Below are 18,047 nucleotides of genomic sequence, written 5' to 3'. Positions count from 1 at the left end.
CAGCAGCCCCTCACTCACAGGTTGACCTGCCAGCCGCGGGTGCAGCCATCACTTTCTGGGTGCTTTCTGTGCAGGTTTGCCTGCTCATGGCAGTCAACCAGGGAGTGCTTCATGATTTCCCTGTCACAGGGTAAACCCTGACCAGGAAAAGGAGGTGAACTCTGCCCACAACGTCACTTGACTGGGAGGTGAAGGCACCAGATGCTACCTGTGGGACCCGAAGGATGGTTTCCATCCCTGGTGTCCCTGGCATGCTTCACTTTGCAAAATCCCTTTGGTCAGACTTGATTCCTCTAATCAGGACTCCTTTATCACCATGCAGGAGGCAGAACCATCTGAGCCCCGAGGTGCAGAGGTGACAAAAAAGCCCAAGGCTGCTGTTCCTTCTGCCAACAAGAGGCCAAAGAAGGAGACCAAGAAGAAGCGGTAGAAGTGGAGGAGCCATGAGGGCCTTGGGGAGCCCACCCGGGAGTCAATATCTGTTTCCTTTCTGCATCCCAGGATCAGGTCTGAGGTGGCTGTCATGCCCTCTGACCACAGAGAGCTGGACAGTCATGGCATCCCCAAGCTCCAGCTGGACAGACCACTGCTTCCTCTTCCTGCTGCCTCAGTGGTGGTTTAGAGTCAGGGTACTGAAAGGCCTGCGAGCACGCCCTGCGCTGAGAGGGTTTCTCAGGAGCCAGGTGAGCCCACAGTTACGTCTTCATACGTGATCATCAGATCCAGACAGTTTCCCCCGCTGTGGATTCACGTTGGGTTTGGAGTCGTCGTCTCAAGCAGACAGGCACACCCTCTGCCATTGCTGTGAACTGCAGGTCTCCCCGGCTCACTCAGCATCTTTGTTTCTCCTGTGTGAATGGAGCCAGGCCTCACCTGTGAGCTTAGGTCAGGACACCGTGGCCATGCAATGATAGTCTCTCATTGGCTGCAACAACCAGGTCCCAAAGATGCCTGGTGCAAGAGTCCCAGAAGGCCTGAGCCAGAGGAACACCTGAGTTCTCCTCTAGCATGTGGAAGGGAATTGACTAAATGAGTTTATATTTCTTGAGCATAAACATTCTGAGTTCCTGAAATAGTAGGCTTGTCAATGTCAGACCAACCTGTTTTCAACCCTTCCTGACACATTCAAGGTGTGCCTTTGACTTCTACCTGTACCTCCCCCTCCCTGTCAGTTCTTTCATCCCCTGACCATTAAGGAAACGTTATTTGAGGAAGTAAAGGTCAATAAATGGTTCCATATGCTGAACCTGCCTGTGTGTTGTCTGTTGTTGAGGGAAAGGGAACACATGGGTCCCTGTTTTGGGAGTGAGAGAATGAGTGGATCCCCGGAGGAATGGGACAGTGTGGGGTGAAGATGGCTGGACAGTGGGTAGCTCTGATCAGTGTGGTTCTGCAGGCCTAGCCATTCGGGAACAAGTTTTCAGGAAGGGTCCTGCCAACAGCTTCGTGTGGCCCTTAGTCATTGGAAACACTTGTGAATGTCTCTGGGTGTGAGTTTCCACTCACTCCCTACGTGCCTTTGCCTGAGGAAGACACTGCTTGTCCTCTAAGCCTTAAGCAAGATCAAGTGCAGTACACTCAATGGCTTTGGGCAGGTCTAATCTCTGGTAAATAAAACGGCAGGCTCTTTATCATGTGCCAGAGGCTTTCCCAAATGTTGTCAAGACTATGGGGAACTTAGAGGACAAGCATCTGTCATCTTTGTAGAGATAGGAGCCTGAAGCCTGGGCTACCTGAGAATGCCAGAGCTTGGGCTATGACCCAAGTCCAAGGCCCTTTCATGGTGGTTAACAAATACTTAGCAATTGTTGATAGGTACCAGTGCTGCAAGGGTCCTGCTGTGCAGAGGCTGGCAAGGTCTCCTAGCACTGCAGGGTTCAGAAGAACAAGTCCAGGGACTGGTTCTGCATGACACAGGGCTGGTCTTGGCCAGACACTAGGCACAGAGTGAGGCTGCCCACAAGGAGCCTTCCCAGGAAACCCAGGCACACCTGGCCTAGTGGAGATAGGCACGTGAGCAGGCTTGGTGTGGGGAGTTCTCCAGCAAGGGCTGGCAGCAGATGCTGTGGGAGTTGCAGGGCATCATCTCAGACCTGGGGTCAGTTTAGCTACCTGGCAGAGCAAAAGTACCTAGCTGAGTCTTCAAAGACTCCTGGGAGTTGAGACCAGAGGGAAATTATGCCCAAAGAGTTGGGGGCCAGGCCTCCAGAACAGGAGCTTGTGTAGGAGAGACAGCTTCTAGCTCCCAGGAAGGTGCAACTCCTCACATTGTCTCCTTAAAGGCTGTGCCAGCCAGCCTGTGGAAAGCAAGAGTGGTCTTCCTCTCCACCAGCCCTCATGCCACTTGTACAGTGGGCCATCTGCAGCATTGCACTCTTTTGGCTTCCAGTACCTCTCCTCTCCTGGGTTTCTTCCTTCATTCTGGTTCCTCTTCATCAGAGCAGCCCAGGCCTCAATCCTTGTCCACTTTGTTGTGCAGAAACCCCAGTCCCTAGACTTCTTCTCCGCATACTCTTTAGAGATTTCATCCAGGTTTGTGGCATTATTTTTATTTTTGCCGTGCTGGGGATTGAACCCAGGGCCTTTACTGTGTTATGCAAAGGCTCGACCTCTAAGCTACATCCCGAGCCCCAGACTCATGGCTTTAAATACTTCATTAATTCATCAGGGTTTTCCAGAAACAACCAGTAGAAGAGATTTATTATAAGGGATTGGCTCTACATCTTGACTGCAACCTCAGGAGAGACCATAACACAGAACAATCTAACTAATGTGCTCAGGATTCCCAAACAGCAGAAACTGTGACATAACATGCTGCTTATTGGGAGCCACTGAATTTTGAGTAGTTTGTTATGTTATAATAGGTAATTAATACACGATCTTGGATAAGGTTCTTTTGTTACAGACTCAATGTTTATGAGCCTCCAAAATTTGTATCTGGAGGTGGGCCTTTTGTAGATGACTAGGTCATGAGAGTGGCGCCTTCATAAATGGGACTAGTGCCTTTATAAGAGACCCCAGAGAGTGAAGAGACAGCTATCTATGAAACAGGAAATGGGCCTTTACAGGTAGCAAATCTGCTGGCACCTTGAGCTTCCCAGCCTTCAGAACTGTGAGAAATAAATTTCTGTTGTTTGTTGAAAACTAAAATAAGGGATTAGCTCAGGCAATTATGGAGACACAAGTCCCATGATCTATCTTCATGCTATAAATCCAGGAAAGCTGAGGCTGAGGCCTATGTGGTAGATTCCAGTCCAAGTCCGAAGGCCTGAGAACCAGGAATGCCAAGGGCAGGAAGAGATGGCTGCCTCAACTCACAATCCGGCAGAGGGAGGGAGATTTCCACCTTCTTCTGCCTTTTTGTTCTATTCAGACCCCAAGGAACTGGATGAGGCCACCACACTGGGGAGAACCCTCTGCTTACCTGCCTACGCACTCCAGCAATTCAAATGCTAATAGCTTCTGGACATAACTTCCCAGACACACCCAGAGAGAATGCTTAATGATGCTTCTGGGCATCCTGTGGCCCAGTCAAGTTGTCACCAATCAGTTTGCTGCCCTAATGCTGATCATTCCCAGACCTCTCAGTATCTCCTCTAGCCAGGTGTTGTGGCTCATGCCTGTAATCCCAGAGACTTGGAAAGCTAAGGCAGGATGATCCAAAGCTTAAGGACAGCCTCAGCAATTTAACAAGACCCTGTCTCAAAATAAAAATAAACTGAGGTTATAACTTAGTGGTAAAGTGCCTCTGGATTAAAAAAAAGACTTGTCCCTAAACTCCAGACTCATATATCTGACCTCCTCCTCAATATCTCCATTTGTATATCCAAGAGGCCTTTAAGGCAAATTCCTTCCTAATCTTCTCACCTGCAGCCCCAACCTGCCCTTCTTGTCCTCTCCTCTTAAAGAGTATTTTTAAATAGCAAAAAAGACAAAAATATGTATTTGTGTGTGGTACTGGGAATTGAACCCGGGAGGATTTTTCCTCTGAGCTCCCAGCCCTTGTTTTTTAATTTTATTTTGACATAGGGTCTTGGTCTTGCTAAGTTATCCAGGCTGGCCTCAAACTTCAAATCCTCCTATCTCAACCTCCTGAGTAGATAGGACAGTTGTATGCCACGATGCCAGACTAAAACTATATATTTTAAGGTATGCAACTCAATTTGAAATATGTATATGTTGTGAAATAATCACCACAGTCAAACTAATTAAAATATACTTTACCAGATGGGCTCAGTGGCACACCACCTGTAAGCTTGGCTATTCAGGAGCCTGAGGAAGGAGGATCACAATTTCAAGGCCAGCTCGGGCAAGTCAGTGAGACCCTGTCTCAAAGAGAAAATACTGGGGATGTAGCTCAGTGGGAGAGTGCTTGCCCAGTATGTGCAGTATGTGCAAGGCCCTTAGTTCAATCCCTATACTGCAAAAAAGAGAAAAAAAGAAATCCATCACCTCACATAGTTACCATTGTATGTGTGTAGGTAGAACACTGAGGCTCTATCTTCTTAGAAAATTTCAAGTATTCAGTATAATATGTTAACCTATGATCACCATGATTTTGTATATATATATTTATTTATTTAATAAGATTTTGTTTTCCCAAATGTATATTGGTTGGACCTATTCCTGCATCTTCACCAATTTCTGATGTTAATTACTTGAGTTCCATGCTTTGAAACCAGTTTGAGAAGTCCTTTATGAGGAGCTTCCAGAAACTTGCCCTGGCCAGGGAACTTTGAATCTTCACCCCCTCAGAGACCATAGCTGGGGTTATAAGCTTACACCTGGGAACGTCCTTACAGAGTTTGTCATAAGTAGCTTTGTCAAACAAAATTAGATTGTTGAACTTTGCAAACTTTGCCTTTGAACCACTTTGGTTTTGCCCCCAATCGGTTCACTGGGTCCTCATCTTTCTTGGCTGACTTTCCAGCATCTTTCTTCTTCTTTTTGTCCTTGGGTGACATTGTAAAGCTCAGCTAAGATCACTATGCTCTATATTTAGACCTATAAAATTTATTAATCCTCCATAACTGAAACTTTGTACCCTTTGACCAACATCTTCCCTTCCTGCAGCCCCTGGCAACCACCATCTCTGATTGTATGAGTTTAACTAGTTTAGATTCCCCATAGAAGTGAAATCGTACAGTGTTTCTGTGTCTAGCTTATTTCTCTTAGCACAAGGTCCTCAAGATCCATTTGTTGACACAAATGTCAAGACTTCCTTCTTTTAAAAGGTTGAGTTCCTAGTGCGGTGTTTGCGTGTACTGTGTTTTTTATCCATTCCTCGGGTGATGGACATTTGAATTGTGTCTGTTTCTTCTCTATTGTAAATCATGCAGTGAACATAGATGTGTAAGTGTCTCTTCGAGGCACAAATTTCCTTTTCTTTGGATAAATACCCTGAAGTGGGGTTGCAGGCTCACATGGTAGTTCTATTTTTTACTTTCTGAGGAGCTGGTTTACTGTTTTTCATAATAATTGTACATTCCCACCATCGAACACCAGGGTCCTAATTTCTCCACATCTTCACCAACAATTACCTTTGGCTTTTTCCCAGTAACAGTCATTCTAGGTAAGCAGTGTGAGCTGATGTCTTGTTTTTTTTTTTTTTTTGAAGGGGGTAGGGAGGTACTAAGGATTGAACTCAGGGGCACTCGACCACTGAGCCACATCCCCAGCCCTATTTTGTATTTTATTTAGAGACAGGGTCTTACTGAGTTGCTTAGTGCCTCACTTTTGCTGAGGCTGGCTTTGAACTCATAATCCTCATGCCTCAGCCTCCTGAGTGCTGGGATTATAGGCTTGTGCCACCATGCCTAGCTCTATGTCCTAGTTTTGATTGACATTTCTCTGATGATTAATAATGTTAATCATTATTTTCATATAACCTATTGGCCATTTGTATGTCTTCATTGGATATACAAGCCTTCCAAGTCACTGGGGTCATAGGTGTGCACCACTATGCCTGGCTCAGAATGTTTTAGTTTGATATTCTCCTTTTTAATTTTTATCTTTGCTGCCAGTATTTTTAGTGTCATATCCAAAGGCTTTTTTTTTTAAGTACCTTAACTACTGACCCACATCCAGCCCCTTTTTATGTTTTATTTTGAGACATGGTCTCGCTAAGTTGCTTAGGACCTCACTAAGTGGTTGAGGCTTGGTTAGAATTTGCAATGCTCTTGCCTCAGCCTCCTAGAGCTGCTGGAATTACACAGCTGGTGTGCCACAGCATCCAGCTGGTATCTTCTTCTTTTCATGTTTTTCCTTGGTTTCTAGTGAAGTTGAACATTCTTGTTTTCATTGTCCATTTAGATTTCTTATAAATCATCAGCAACTTAGCAAGACCCTGTCTCAAAATAAAAACTGAAAACAGGTGGGGATATAGTTCAATGGTAGGGTGCCCTTGGGTTCAGTCCCCAGCACTGAAAAAAAAAAAAAATGGTAGGGCCTAGTAGGGGGTCCTCGGGCCTTTGGGCATGGCCCTCATTAGAGAAAACTGGTCTCTTGGAGTAAGTTCTCATGAGAGCTAATTGTTGCAGAAAGCCTGACCCTGCTGGGCATGATGGCTCATGTTGGTAGTACCAGTGACCTGGAAGGCTGAAGCAGGAAGATTGCAAATTCAAGGCCGGCCTGGGCAATTTTAATGAGACCCTGTCTCAAAATAAAAAGGACACAGTGGTAAAGCACCTCTGGGTTTAATCCCCAGTAGTGAAAATAAATAAAAACCCGAGCCTGGCCCCTGAGTCCCCTCTGGCTTCCTGTCTGTGATGTGATTGTGACCCCAGGATTCCCATATATGTTCCCACCATGGTGCCACTAGCCCTCACCAGAGGCCAAATCAATGGGGTCACCCAGTCTTGGACTTACAGCCTTGACCTGCTGATTAAATAGAAACCGCTTTTCAAAAAAAGTAGCCTATGTAATCTTGAAGCTAGCCTCCTCAACTTAGAAAGACACTGTCTCAAAATTAAAAAAAAAAAAAAAGGACTGGGGCTGTGGGGCTGTAGTTCAGTGGTAAAGTGCCCTTGGATTTGATTAGTGACTAAATATTGCATGGATGCACAGGCACTTTACATCCATGGTTTTTTGGGGGTGGGGCAGTACTAGGTATTTAACCTAGGATTGCTCTACCACTGAGCTACATCCCCATTTTATTTTATTTTTTAAGTGTTTTTTTTAGTTGTAGATGGACACAATTCCTTTATTTTGTTTATTTAGTTTGTTTATGTGGTGCTGGCGATTGAACCCAGGGCCTCACGCATGCTAGGCAAGTGCTCTACCACTGAGCCACAACTCCAGCACCCCCATTTTATTGTTCATTTGTAGACAGGCCTCATTTAATTACTGAGGCTGACCTCAAACTTGAAATTCTCTTTTCTCAGCCTCCTGAGTCCCTGGGATTTCAGATATTCATTACTGTGCCCAGCTACATACATGACTTCATTTAGTCCTCACAATGTCCCTATGGGGTTGGTAACATTATCACCATGAAGATTCCTGGGATTAAACTGGACTGCCAGACTGCAGTGTCCACTCTGTTTCTTCCATTTTTGCCCTTGAATTCTCAAGGGGGATTCTGTTGGGTGAAGAAAAAATCAGGCCTAGGTGTAGAGGTTTTACTACCTGAAGGGCTAATTACTAATGGTAATGTTAGGCTCATCGATGAGGAAGAGACTCTTAGGTGGAGATTTTTGTTTGTTTGTTTGTTTTAGTACCCGGCATTGAATTCAGGGGGCTTAACCACTGAGGCACACCCCCAGCCCTATTTTGTATTTTATTTAGAGACGGGGTCTCACTGAGTTGCTTAGCATCTCACTTTTGCAGAGGCTGGATTTGAACTTGCGATCCTCCTGTCTCAGCCTCCCGAGCTACTAGGATCACAGGCGTGCGCCACAATGCCCGGCTTGGAGTTTTGTTTTTATCTCTTTACTGAGGGGACATTCACATACTCTTGTGGTTTGGGTCAGAAATGTCCTCCCAAAACTCACGTGCTGAAGGCCTGATCCCCAGTGTAGCAGTGTTCACAGATGGGGCCTTCAGGGGTGACTGGATCATCATCAGTGGGTGAGTCTGTAACTTAATGGGTCACTGGGAGGTGGGCCTCGTTGGAGGAAGCAGGTTATTGGGAGCCTGCCTTTGAAGAGTGCATTTTGTCCCTGGCCCCTCCCCCCCTTCCTGGCTACCAGTAAGTGAGCAGCTTTGCCTCATCCTGCGATCCCTGCCATGGTGTTCTGCCTCACCACAGGCCCAAAAGCAATGGAACCAAGTGACCGGGGACTAAAATCTCTGAAACCATGGGCCAAAATACTCATTTCCTCCTTACATTGATTTTCTCCGGTGTTTACTCGGTGTCCAGTCCCTGGAAAACACCAATCTGCTCTTATTCTGGATACTTTATATCAACGGGATACAACATGTGATCTTTTGTGACTGGCTTCTTTCATTCAGCATAATGTGTCCAAAGTTCATCCACGCTGTAATGTGCCTTAGGATTTCATCCCTTTTCTTCTTTCCCCCTGTGTTCTGGGGATTGAACCCAGGGCTTCAGGCACGCTAGGCAAGCCCTCCACCACTGAGCTACCCCTCAGCCCACTTCATTTCTTTTCTGAGCTGCAAACTGTTTGTGTGTGTGTGTGTGTGTGTGTGTGTGTGTGTGTGTGTGTGTGAATGATGGAGTTTTCTAGAATGTAACTAGGTGAGTTTGGAGCCAGACAGCCCCACTTTAGATCTAGAGGCCATGGAGACAGGGCTGTCGTAAAAATTGGACCTACTGCGTCTATGAGGTGCCAGGAGCATAGTGGGTAATATTTAAGTGGTGGCAGTGCTATTGATTATTCTATCGGGGACAGATGTATCATGAAACACACCTTCTCGTTGACTGTGATCCTGACTTCCATGGAAGACATGCATGTCCTAAGAGCCCTGCTCAGACCAGTCCTGTGAACCAAGGTTACCAGAGACGCCTGATCCCCAGTGTAGCAGCGTTTACGGATGGGGCCTTCAGGGGTGACTGGATCATCATCAGTGGGTGAATCTGTAACTTCTGAGCTGAGCTTGAAGCCAGATTTAAAATTAGGTAGTCAGTATAGTTAGGTAAATCGGGTCTAATATCGAGTGAAATCTAAAATGGAGGCCATGCTGACAATGATTCCGGGAAACACAGGACAACTCATGGAATGTTAATGAAGTCCCGGAAAGGCCCTGGGCCAAAGTCCACCCCAAAGAAATGTTAATGGAGCCCAGGAAACATCCCCCAACAAATTTGGAGATAGCCCATCCCAAAAAGTGATAATTAAGTCCTTCCTGCCCGTTTGGCCCACCTGTGTCCTAACCCTTCCCCCTTGCATTCCATCACCAAACCTATAAAAAGGGGAACACATTTGTCCACCAACCGGATTCCACCTCTTGGGTCCCCTTCTTCCTCCTGGAGAAGTCTTTTCTGCTGTCCTTTAATAAACTTCTAATTTCTACTCTGACCTTGCCTCGGCGTGTGCTTTTCTGGTGTTATTCTTCAACATCGGGGAAGCAAGGACTCATCACCAGCCAACAGCGGTAACAAGCTTATGCTTGATTTTTTTTTTGTATGTGTGTGTGGTGCTGGGGATTGGACCCAGGGCCTTGTGCATGCGAGGCAAGCACTCTACCAACTGAGCTCTGTCTCCAGCCCCTCATGCTCATTCTTGATATTATCATAGATGTTGCCATCAGCATTTCCCTTCCTCATTTATTCACCCATCTGCATCTTGAGGTTGAAAGCAGCATAGCCTTGAAGGGAAAGGAGCTACTTTAGAACAAACCAAAATGGGCACATGACAGGAGCTCACTATTGCTCATCAGGGAAATGCAAACGAAAACCACAGTGCGATGCCACCAAGCGCCCCCAGAATGCCTAGAATCGAAAGACCGACCGCACCCTGTGTGGGAGAGGATGTGGGATGACCGGCTCCCACACCCTGCTGATGGGGGTGTGAGACAGCACGGCCACTGAGAAACCACAGGGAGCTTCCTGAGCAAGCACAGTGTTGCCACACACCTGAGATCCCCATGGCCAGGGAGTCAGAGGCAAGAGGATCCCAGTTCAAGGCCAGCCTCAGCTACTTAGGGAGGCCCTGGCAAGGGAACACCCTGTGTTCAATCCCCGTGGGGCGGGGGGCAGGGGAGAAAAGAAAAAGTCCCACATGCCTCTCTACCTGTGTCTCACCATTCCCCTCCTAGGTAATGCCCAAGATCCAGGAGAATAGAAAATAATCGTCCACAAGAGTCTTGTACTAACTTTTAGCTAGAACTTTCAGAGCAGTTTTATTCATAATAGTAAAAAATGAGAATTAGCTGGGCCCAGTGGTGTACCCTTGTAACCCCAGCAGTTTGGGAGACTGAGGCAGGAGGATCACAAGTTCAAAACCAGCCTCAGCAATAGTGAGACCCTGTTTCTTCATAAAATACAAAAGAGGGCTGGGGATGTGGCTCAGTGGTCGAGTGCCCCAAGTTCAATCCCTGGACCCCCCCCCCAAAAAAAAAAACTGCCGCAGTCTGGCTGCAGCAAATAACGGGGGTGGGGTGACGAACGACTTGTGTAGATTGATACAGCAGGAGTGGGAGCCGTTTATTGTAGGACAACAGAGGTATTTATACATTCCACACAGCTTATCTTAATTAGCATAAACTAGATACATCAGTCAACCAATAAGAAATCTCCACACTTAATGGCTNCTATTCTTGGTTCCACTGGGGTGCCTTCTTCCCTTAGTAATTTACTTTTCACCCCTTCCATATTTTCGTCACAAAGACAATACAACATTTCAAGACAAAACAAGACACAAACATACTGTATCAATCTTCTCCATTTTCTCAAAATGACCATTTTTCCTCTCGCCCTATCTGCCTAGGGACGAGCAGATTTGCTCCTGTCCTATCTATGGACGGGCAGCTTTTTTTTCATCACTTACCCCCGAGTGTCTGACGAATAACTTGTGTACGTTGATACAGCAGGAGTGGGAGCCGTTTATTGCAGGACAGGAGCAGTATTTATACATTCCACACAGCTTATCTTAATTAACATAAACTAGATACATCAGTCAACCAATAAGGAATCTCCACACTTAATGGCTCACTTTTGTTACTTCTCAAACCACTCCCTCTGGCATTTTGCCAGGCGCCATCCTGACTTGTTTACAGACTCTAACAAAAAACAACAGATGCTCCTCAACAATAGAGTGGGTAAAATGTAGTATATTTAAACAACGAAATACTCTACACTGTAAAGACATGATCTACTGATACAATAATCTGAATAAATAACAAAACAGTTATAGTGGGCTGGGGTTGTAGCTCAGTGGCAGAGCACTTGCTTAGCACCTGTGAGGCCCTAGGTTCTAGAGGAAACCATCCTGTGGTAACAGAAGCAGATCCCATGAGTATTGGAGATTGATTAGAAAGGAACATGAGAAAACTTTATCTAGAGTTATTGAAATATTCTATCTTCAATATGCAGCCACCAAAATTGACTGAATGCTTAAGATCTGTTTTGTAGCAGGAAATGAGGGTCAGGACACTGAGATCCAGAAGCAAAACTTTATTAGTGGTACCATGGCCCAGAGGGATAATTCCCAAAGTCTGAGCCCCAAGCACAGCAGGGGTTTGACTTTTATACATAAGCACATCTGAGGTACATTGAGGCAAGAGAGTTGGTACAGGTCTATTGGAGGGTGCATTCTGCATCCCTTATATGGGCACAAGTTTGTCAACAGCCTAGGGATGCTTAGCTCATACAACTTAGGGACTTTTACTGCACTAAGCCTAAAGGGGGAGTGTTCTGTCCTGGCTACATTGTTTCCTGCTTCTGCTACTGTGGTTATCTGTTACAGGTACCCGTGAGCCACATTATATGTAAGTTATTACAACACGTTTTTTTCCCCCCTGTGGACCAGGCCCTAAATTATGTTTTTTGTACATAGTGTCATTTATCTTGTCAGCAAATTTTATAGGTAGATTATTTTTTCTTTTTTGCTATACTGGAGATTGAACTAAGAGCACTCTACCACTGAGCTACACCCAAACACTTTTTCTTTTTTTCTTTCTTTTTTTTTTGGTGGGGGAGGGTACTGGGATTGAACCCAGGGATACTCTACTACTGAGCCACATCCCCACCCTATTTTATTTTATTTAGAGACAGGGTCTGACTGGGTTGCTTAGTGCATTGCTGTTGCTGAGGCTGGCTTTGAACTCACGATCCTCCTGTCTCAGCCTCTTGAGCCACTGGAATTACAGGCATGCGCCAACACACCTGGCCACCCAAATGCTTTTTATTTATTTATTTTTATCTTGAATCAGGGCCTTGCCAAGTTGCTGAGGCTGGCCTCAAACTTGTGACCCTCTTGCCTCAGCCTCACAAATCACTGGGATTATGGATTATAGGTAAACGCCACCACTCCTGGCTCATAGGTAGATACTCTTGTCTGTTTCAGAGATGAGAAAATGAAAGCATTAAATGACTCGCCTCAGGATATATAGCTAGAAAAATGAGATTAGAACCCAGGCAGTGTGACTTCAAAGCCCATGTCTCAGTGTCACCTGTTCTCCTGTGGCCAACCCATTCTCTTCCCTAATTTTACAAACTGATTTTAGAAACTGAATCTTGTAGGGGGTTGACATGTTCGATGCTGTTGAGCTCTTTGGAATCAGAGCTGAGCTAGAACCCAAATCTCCAGAGCTTTCTTATCATATTTGGTCAAGGAAATCAAGTTTATTTCCACTTTTGACCAGCTGCAAGTTAGAAACCAAAAATATCAATTTTATTTCTTATTTATTTTTGTGGTGCTGGGGTAAGAATCCAGGGCCTCACATATACTAGGCAAGAGCTCTATATTCAGCTACAATCTCAGCCCCCAAAGTATTAACTTTAGAGTTGAGTATAACATCCATAAACTTGGGGCATACATACCCCGTGATTTGGCATGAGAGATTGCATTTTCCATCTCTTTGTGTTGCTAGTTTGGTTTTCTAGGAATCCTGGAGTTTGCCAACCCTGCTGTTCCATGTTACCCAGCATCCCTTGACAGACTCACCTGTTACCTCCCTCCACATTGTTTTGGATCCCATTACATCTAACTCCAACACATCGGCAAGCCTCCCTCTGCTCAGAATAGGAGGAGCACATGTGAGTTTCTCATGCTGTGCTTGATAGCTGCAGTTCTGATCTGGATTAGCATCAAGAACAACTGACATGTCTGGTTGCACTGGTGCACACTTGTCATCTGAGCAACTCAGGAGGCTGAGGCAGGAGGATCACAAGTTTGAGGCCAGCCTCAGCAACTTAGTGAGGCCCTGTCTCTAAATAAAAAAGGGCTGGGGATGTAGCTCAGTGGTAAACCACCCCTGGGTTCAATCTCCAATACAAAAAAGATATTAAAAGAAAAAAAGGAAAGGAAGAAATAAAGGAGGAAAAGTTATGTATATCCCTATTTTCTCAGCCTCTCTCCACCAAGCAGAAGAAATTGCATCTCAAAATTTGTTTCTGTGCTCTTTAAAAGTTGCAGAATGGATTTCATGGTCTGCCTTTTCTCCAGAACTGGCAGAGGGTGCTACGGGTGAGTCACTCTGCTGCTCGGGATGTTTTGCTCCAGGAGCTTGGGGGACCACAAGATGACCAGCCGCCTCTTGAAGGCCCTCCTCCCACACTGGGCCAGAGCCCATGAGTTTCTGGAACTGGACACTGGCGGAGCTTTCAGGGACTGCAGGCCCAACCTGTTGTGCAGACAAGGAAACCTGGGCTGTGGCACTGGGGCAAAGGGGGCTGGGCAGCAGGGTGTGGCCATCTGAGTGCGCTGCACCGCCTGCCGGTGGCCCATGCTTCGAACCTTTATTGTTCTGGGTTTCCGTGTCCTCCTCTGAAAAAAGGAGGCCCCAAAAGCCCGATGTCTCTTTTTTATTTCCTGTCCTTCAGGCCCCTGAGACTTTGCACCCATATGGTCACTTGGGAGAAATGTCAAACCTGAGTTGTGGTACTTTGCTTCCCAAGTCAGAGAGGGAGCGAGACCTGTGGCCCTTAGCAGGGAGCAGGCGGTTCGGTTCAACTGAAGTCTATTGGACCAACGTATGGAAGCCGTCGGTCTGTCTAGACCTGTTCTGGGCACTGGAGACACCAACGTGGATCAGACATGGCCCTTGACTTCAATCTGTGGGGCCAGGTGGCCACATTAGACAATTACAGTAGGCTGTGGCGAGACATTAGGGTGGGAATTCAAGGGACAGCCCTAAGCCAGTGTGGGGGGAGTCCGATGGCTTCCAAGGGTGGTGACAGTGAGGGTCAGTGTAGGGCCAGTGATAAAAGGAAGTGACCAGATGGAACTAGCCCTTGGGTAAGCCCCTTGGTCTAGGCCTGAGTGTCCATGGGCAGATGCCTTGCTCAGCTGTGGCTGCGTCCTCCCCACCTCTAAACTTCTGGAGTGACCAACGTGTAAAGTTCCTGTTCTGTGGCCAGGGGGCTCTCCTACTCTTGCACCACGGTCTTGGCCTTCTTTATCTTCAGAGTCCTCCCGAGCATCAGGGAACTGCCCTGTAGCCCTCTCCGTCTCTACCAAGGCCCTTGTTCCTGTGGGAACACTCTGAGGTCAGAGAGCTGAGAGACATCTTCCCTCCTGTCCTCCCGGACCCTGTCCTCTCTCCGTGGGAGAATTGCCACAGGGGGTGAGCAGCTGTCAGAGCTCACAGAGGACTTGGGTGCAGACCGCCATATCAGAGGGAGATTCTTACACCACAGAGTCTGTGGTGCACATCGCTGGAGTCCCTGGCCCCAGGGGGGCATGGCAGTGTCCTGGGATCCTCAGTCCCCGTCACAGAAGGCTGTCTCCCCGCCCTCCCAGCCAGGTGCAGGCCTGGATAGCCTGGTCCTGCTTGCTGTCTACCTCCTCTTCGCCCTGCCTCCCAGGACCTCCGTGACTCACTCCCTGTGGGCAGCCCAAGCTACTCTGTGATCAGCCTCCTGGACACTTGTCTCCCTGCCTGACCTCGCCGACATCTGACTCAGGAGAAAGAAACCCCTTGAGGGAGTCCAGACCTCCTCTGCAGGCCTCCTCCTGAAGGCTCTTGGAGGTTCTGCCTGGCTTTCTCACCTGACAGGCAACACTGATGAGCCTCAGCTTCCTCATCAGTGTAATGGGGATCATGATGGTACCTTCCCCAAGGCGGTGAGGAGGGGGTTCAGTGAGCTAATACATAAAAGGCACTCTTAGCACCTGGAGCAGCTGTTCCCTAGGCACTGGTTAAGTCATTAACTCCATTAACATCTCCATGGATCTCTGCGGGTCTGACCTGCTAACTTGGCCAAACTGAACTCCTGACTGTCCCCCTCAAGGGCTCCAACCTAGGCTACAGTAATTAGCCACTCCCCCATGGCCCGGAAGCCTGGGGGTCCATCCTGAGTCCACTCTCTCTGAGCACCCACGCTCCTATCCATCAGCAGGAACTGTGAGTGCTTCCTCCACTGCACTAGAATCTCCACTCTTGCCACCTCCCCTGCCACGCTCAGCCACTTTCACCCCTCCTAGAAGGCTCCCAGCCTCCTTGCTGGCCTCCCTGCCTCTTCCTTCTTCCCTCACTCCTCCATCTGGCTTCCAGCAGGACCTTTAGAAACACACCTGGGTCGTGTCACCTGTGTTTCCTCCTCAGGCTGAGGGCACCAGTCCACCCCACTGCTCTCCCTCAACCCACACCTCCACCAGATCCGTTCAAGCCGGTGTCCTCGGTGTCCCCGTCCTCGGAGCTTCTGCCCCAATCCCCCTCCTCTGAGGAAACTCCCTGTCCTCCTGATTCAGGGCTCCTCACCCCCTCCCCATTCTGCCCCCCATTTCTTCCAGTCCTAGCCTGGGGCACATCTGTCTTTCTGCAAAAATAGCTTTCTTTTCTGCTGTAGGGGCCACCTCTCACACCAACCTGTGAACCCAGGCTGGGTACATTTTATTAAGCAGTAGGTACCCACCTGGCACTCTCTAGGTGCCCGTCCACTCCCTCAGCCTCAACTGGATCTTCAGATCTGGGCTCTGTGACCTTAGGAAGTTCCTGAGCTTCTCTGGGCCTGGAATTTCTGGAACTCGGCAGGCTGGTGAAGGACTCCTTACAGACCTGGCTCAAGGCAGAGGCCACCCCGATGGCTCTGTGCTCCTTGGGGTCGGGTGTGGCAAGCGTCCTCTAGTTGTCAGAGTCCGCAGTGTTTGCTGAGTCAATGAGTCAACAGCCCTGCCCCAAGGCCCTGGAAACAGATGGTGACAACTGCAGGAATGGGAGGACCTAGCTCAAGGCCAGGCAGCTAATTTGATTATTGGATGATTAAAGATGTTTAATTATTGGGAGGCAGCTGTGGTGGAAAGTTGAGTGCAGACTAGTGGCACGAGGCCTGGTTCAAATTCAGGGTGTGGGAGGAGCCTCCCTGCCAATTCTGGGCCTCCCCAGATCCAGCCATTCCTGGGAGAGGTGGCAGCCAGGGCCTGGGGCCCCTGGTGACTGAGGTCTGGCCCGGCACTGGGGCTGAGTTCCTTCCCGGCTCCTCCAGGGACATCCTCCCTCTGTGTCCTCTCCCTGATCTGGCACAGGGACAGGGAGAAGGTGAGGCCAGACTCAGGGTGTGGCCGAGGCAGTGGCTGGCTCAGTTCTGCTCTGGAAGTGAGTGCGCTGGGCCTGGGGAGGCAACGGGTGGGTTGAAATTCACATTCACCACCGAGAGGATGTGATGCGGTCCCTGAGGCTTTGATCCCAGGGAGGGGCCCAGTGCTGAACAGGAGCTCACCAGGGAGTGGAGGCAGGACATTCCAGCACAGAGGGCGGGGCAGGCTAAGGTGAGAGGGTGGCTGGGGGCAGGGAGCGGCCAAGCTGGAGAAGCTGGCAGGCCCCTGTGTCCTCTCTCCTGCGTGGGGTTTGGACAGGGCAAAGCAAGGGCTGTGGCAGGATGGACAGGACGGCGATTGGTTAAGCTTAGGGGAGGAGACATGGGGGACTGGGTGAGGTGGGTAAGGGATGGCAGAGGGAGTTGGGGGCCAGGGTTTTTTTTTTTTTTTGGTACTGGGAATTGAATCTAGGGCACTTAAACACTGAGCCCCATCCCAGCCCTTTTTATATTTTATTTAGAGACAGGGTCTCACTGAGTTACTTAGGGCCTTGCTAAGTTAGGCTGGCTTTGAACTTGCAATCCTCCTGCCTCAGCCTCCCGGAGCCGCTGGAATTATGGGCATGTGCCACTGTGCTCAGAGGGGATGGTGGGGGGCAGGTTTCTGACCCAAGTTCCTGAAAGGACAGAGCAGCCATTCCTAAGTGGGGACACAGAAGGAGGGCCAGTGAGAGGAGGAGGGCCCGTGCCTGGGGGAGCTTGGGTGGTGCTGAGTGGGCAGCCCCTGCCCCCTTGGGCCTTCAGTGGACACCACAATGCTCCCACACCAGCTCTTCTTCCCTCCTATCTCTCTTCCTGTCCCCACACCGGCTTCCTGGGATCATCCCCCAAGGAATACTGTCTGTGCTCTGCTCCCGAGAAGCCAAACTACACTTGATCTTAGCCAAAGGCCCCAAAGGCCAGGAAGCACTGGAAACACCAAGCTATAAGTCTAGCGCAGGTCACCAGACCACGGTCCTCCTGAGCAACCCTGGCTGTGACCTCAGGCCCAAACCCAGGCCCAGGGCAAACAGTCCCCTTTCCCATCACTTTCTCCTGCCTTGCCCCTGTCCCAGAGGCAAGGTGAGCAAGGCCAGAGGGAAGGGAAAGAGCTTGTTCCGGAATGCTGTGGAGGTGAAATGCACTTCCCACTGGAGTCTCTCCCTTCCCCATCAGGTGGGGCCAGGACACACCGAATGAGCAAATGAGCCCTGTAGGTTACTTGGAGGGGCCGCCCACAGGGCTGGGGGAAGGCCAAGTGCATGGCCAGCGGGGATCTTGGGCTGTGGAGCTACATGACCAGACCTAGTACTTAGACATACAGACCTGCTGGGGAGCACTCACCGTGATTGAGGGAACTAGATGGCACTTTTAAAACCTCAGGGCTGGGGTTATAGCTCAGTGTGGGGTG

The 18,047-nt window shown here is 48.6% G+C and overlaps 1 protein-coding gene across 4 annotated transcripts in view; it reads left to right on the top strand.

Moving 5' to 3' along the window:
* Manbal (mannosidase beta like) overlaps positions 1-1,246 on the top strand; it is a 28,957-nt gene extending 27,711 nt beyond the window's left edge. For all 4 annotated transcript variants that reach the window (XM_015480871.2, XM_015480887.2, XM_048810966.1 and 1 more), the window contains one exon: positions 323-1,246. In XM_015480871.2, coding sequence (XP_015336357.1) covers positions 323-430 — 108 coding nt within the window. In that variant the 3' untranslated portion in view covers positions 431-1,246. The remainder of the gene's footprint in view (positions 1-322) is intronic.
* Positions 1,247-18,047: the final 16,801 nt, after the last annotated feature.

This window comes from Marmota marmota, unplaced genomic scaffold, assembly GCF_001458135.2.
Source record: "Marmota marmota marmota unplaced genomic scaffold, marMar, whole genome shotgun sequence".
In the NCBI taxonomy this organism is placed as follows: domain Eukaryota; kingdom Metazoa; phylum Chordata; class Mammalia; order Rodentia; family Sciuridae; genus Marmota; species Marmota marmota.
Note: the sequence above shows the minus strand (reverse complement) of the source record. Positions and strands in the feature narration are given on the sequence as shown.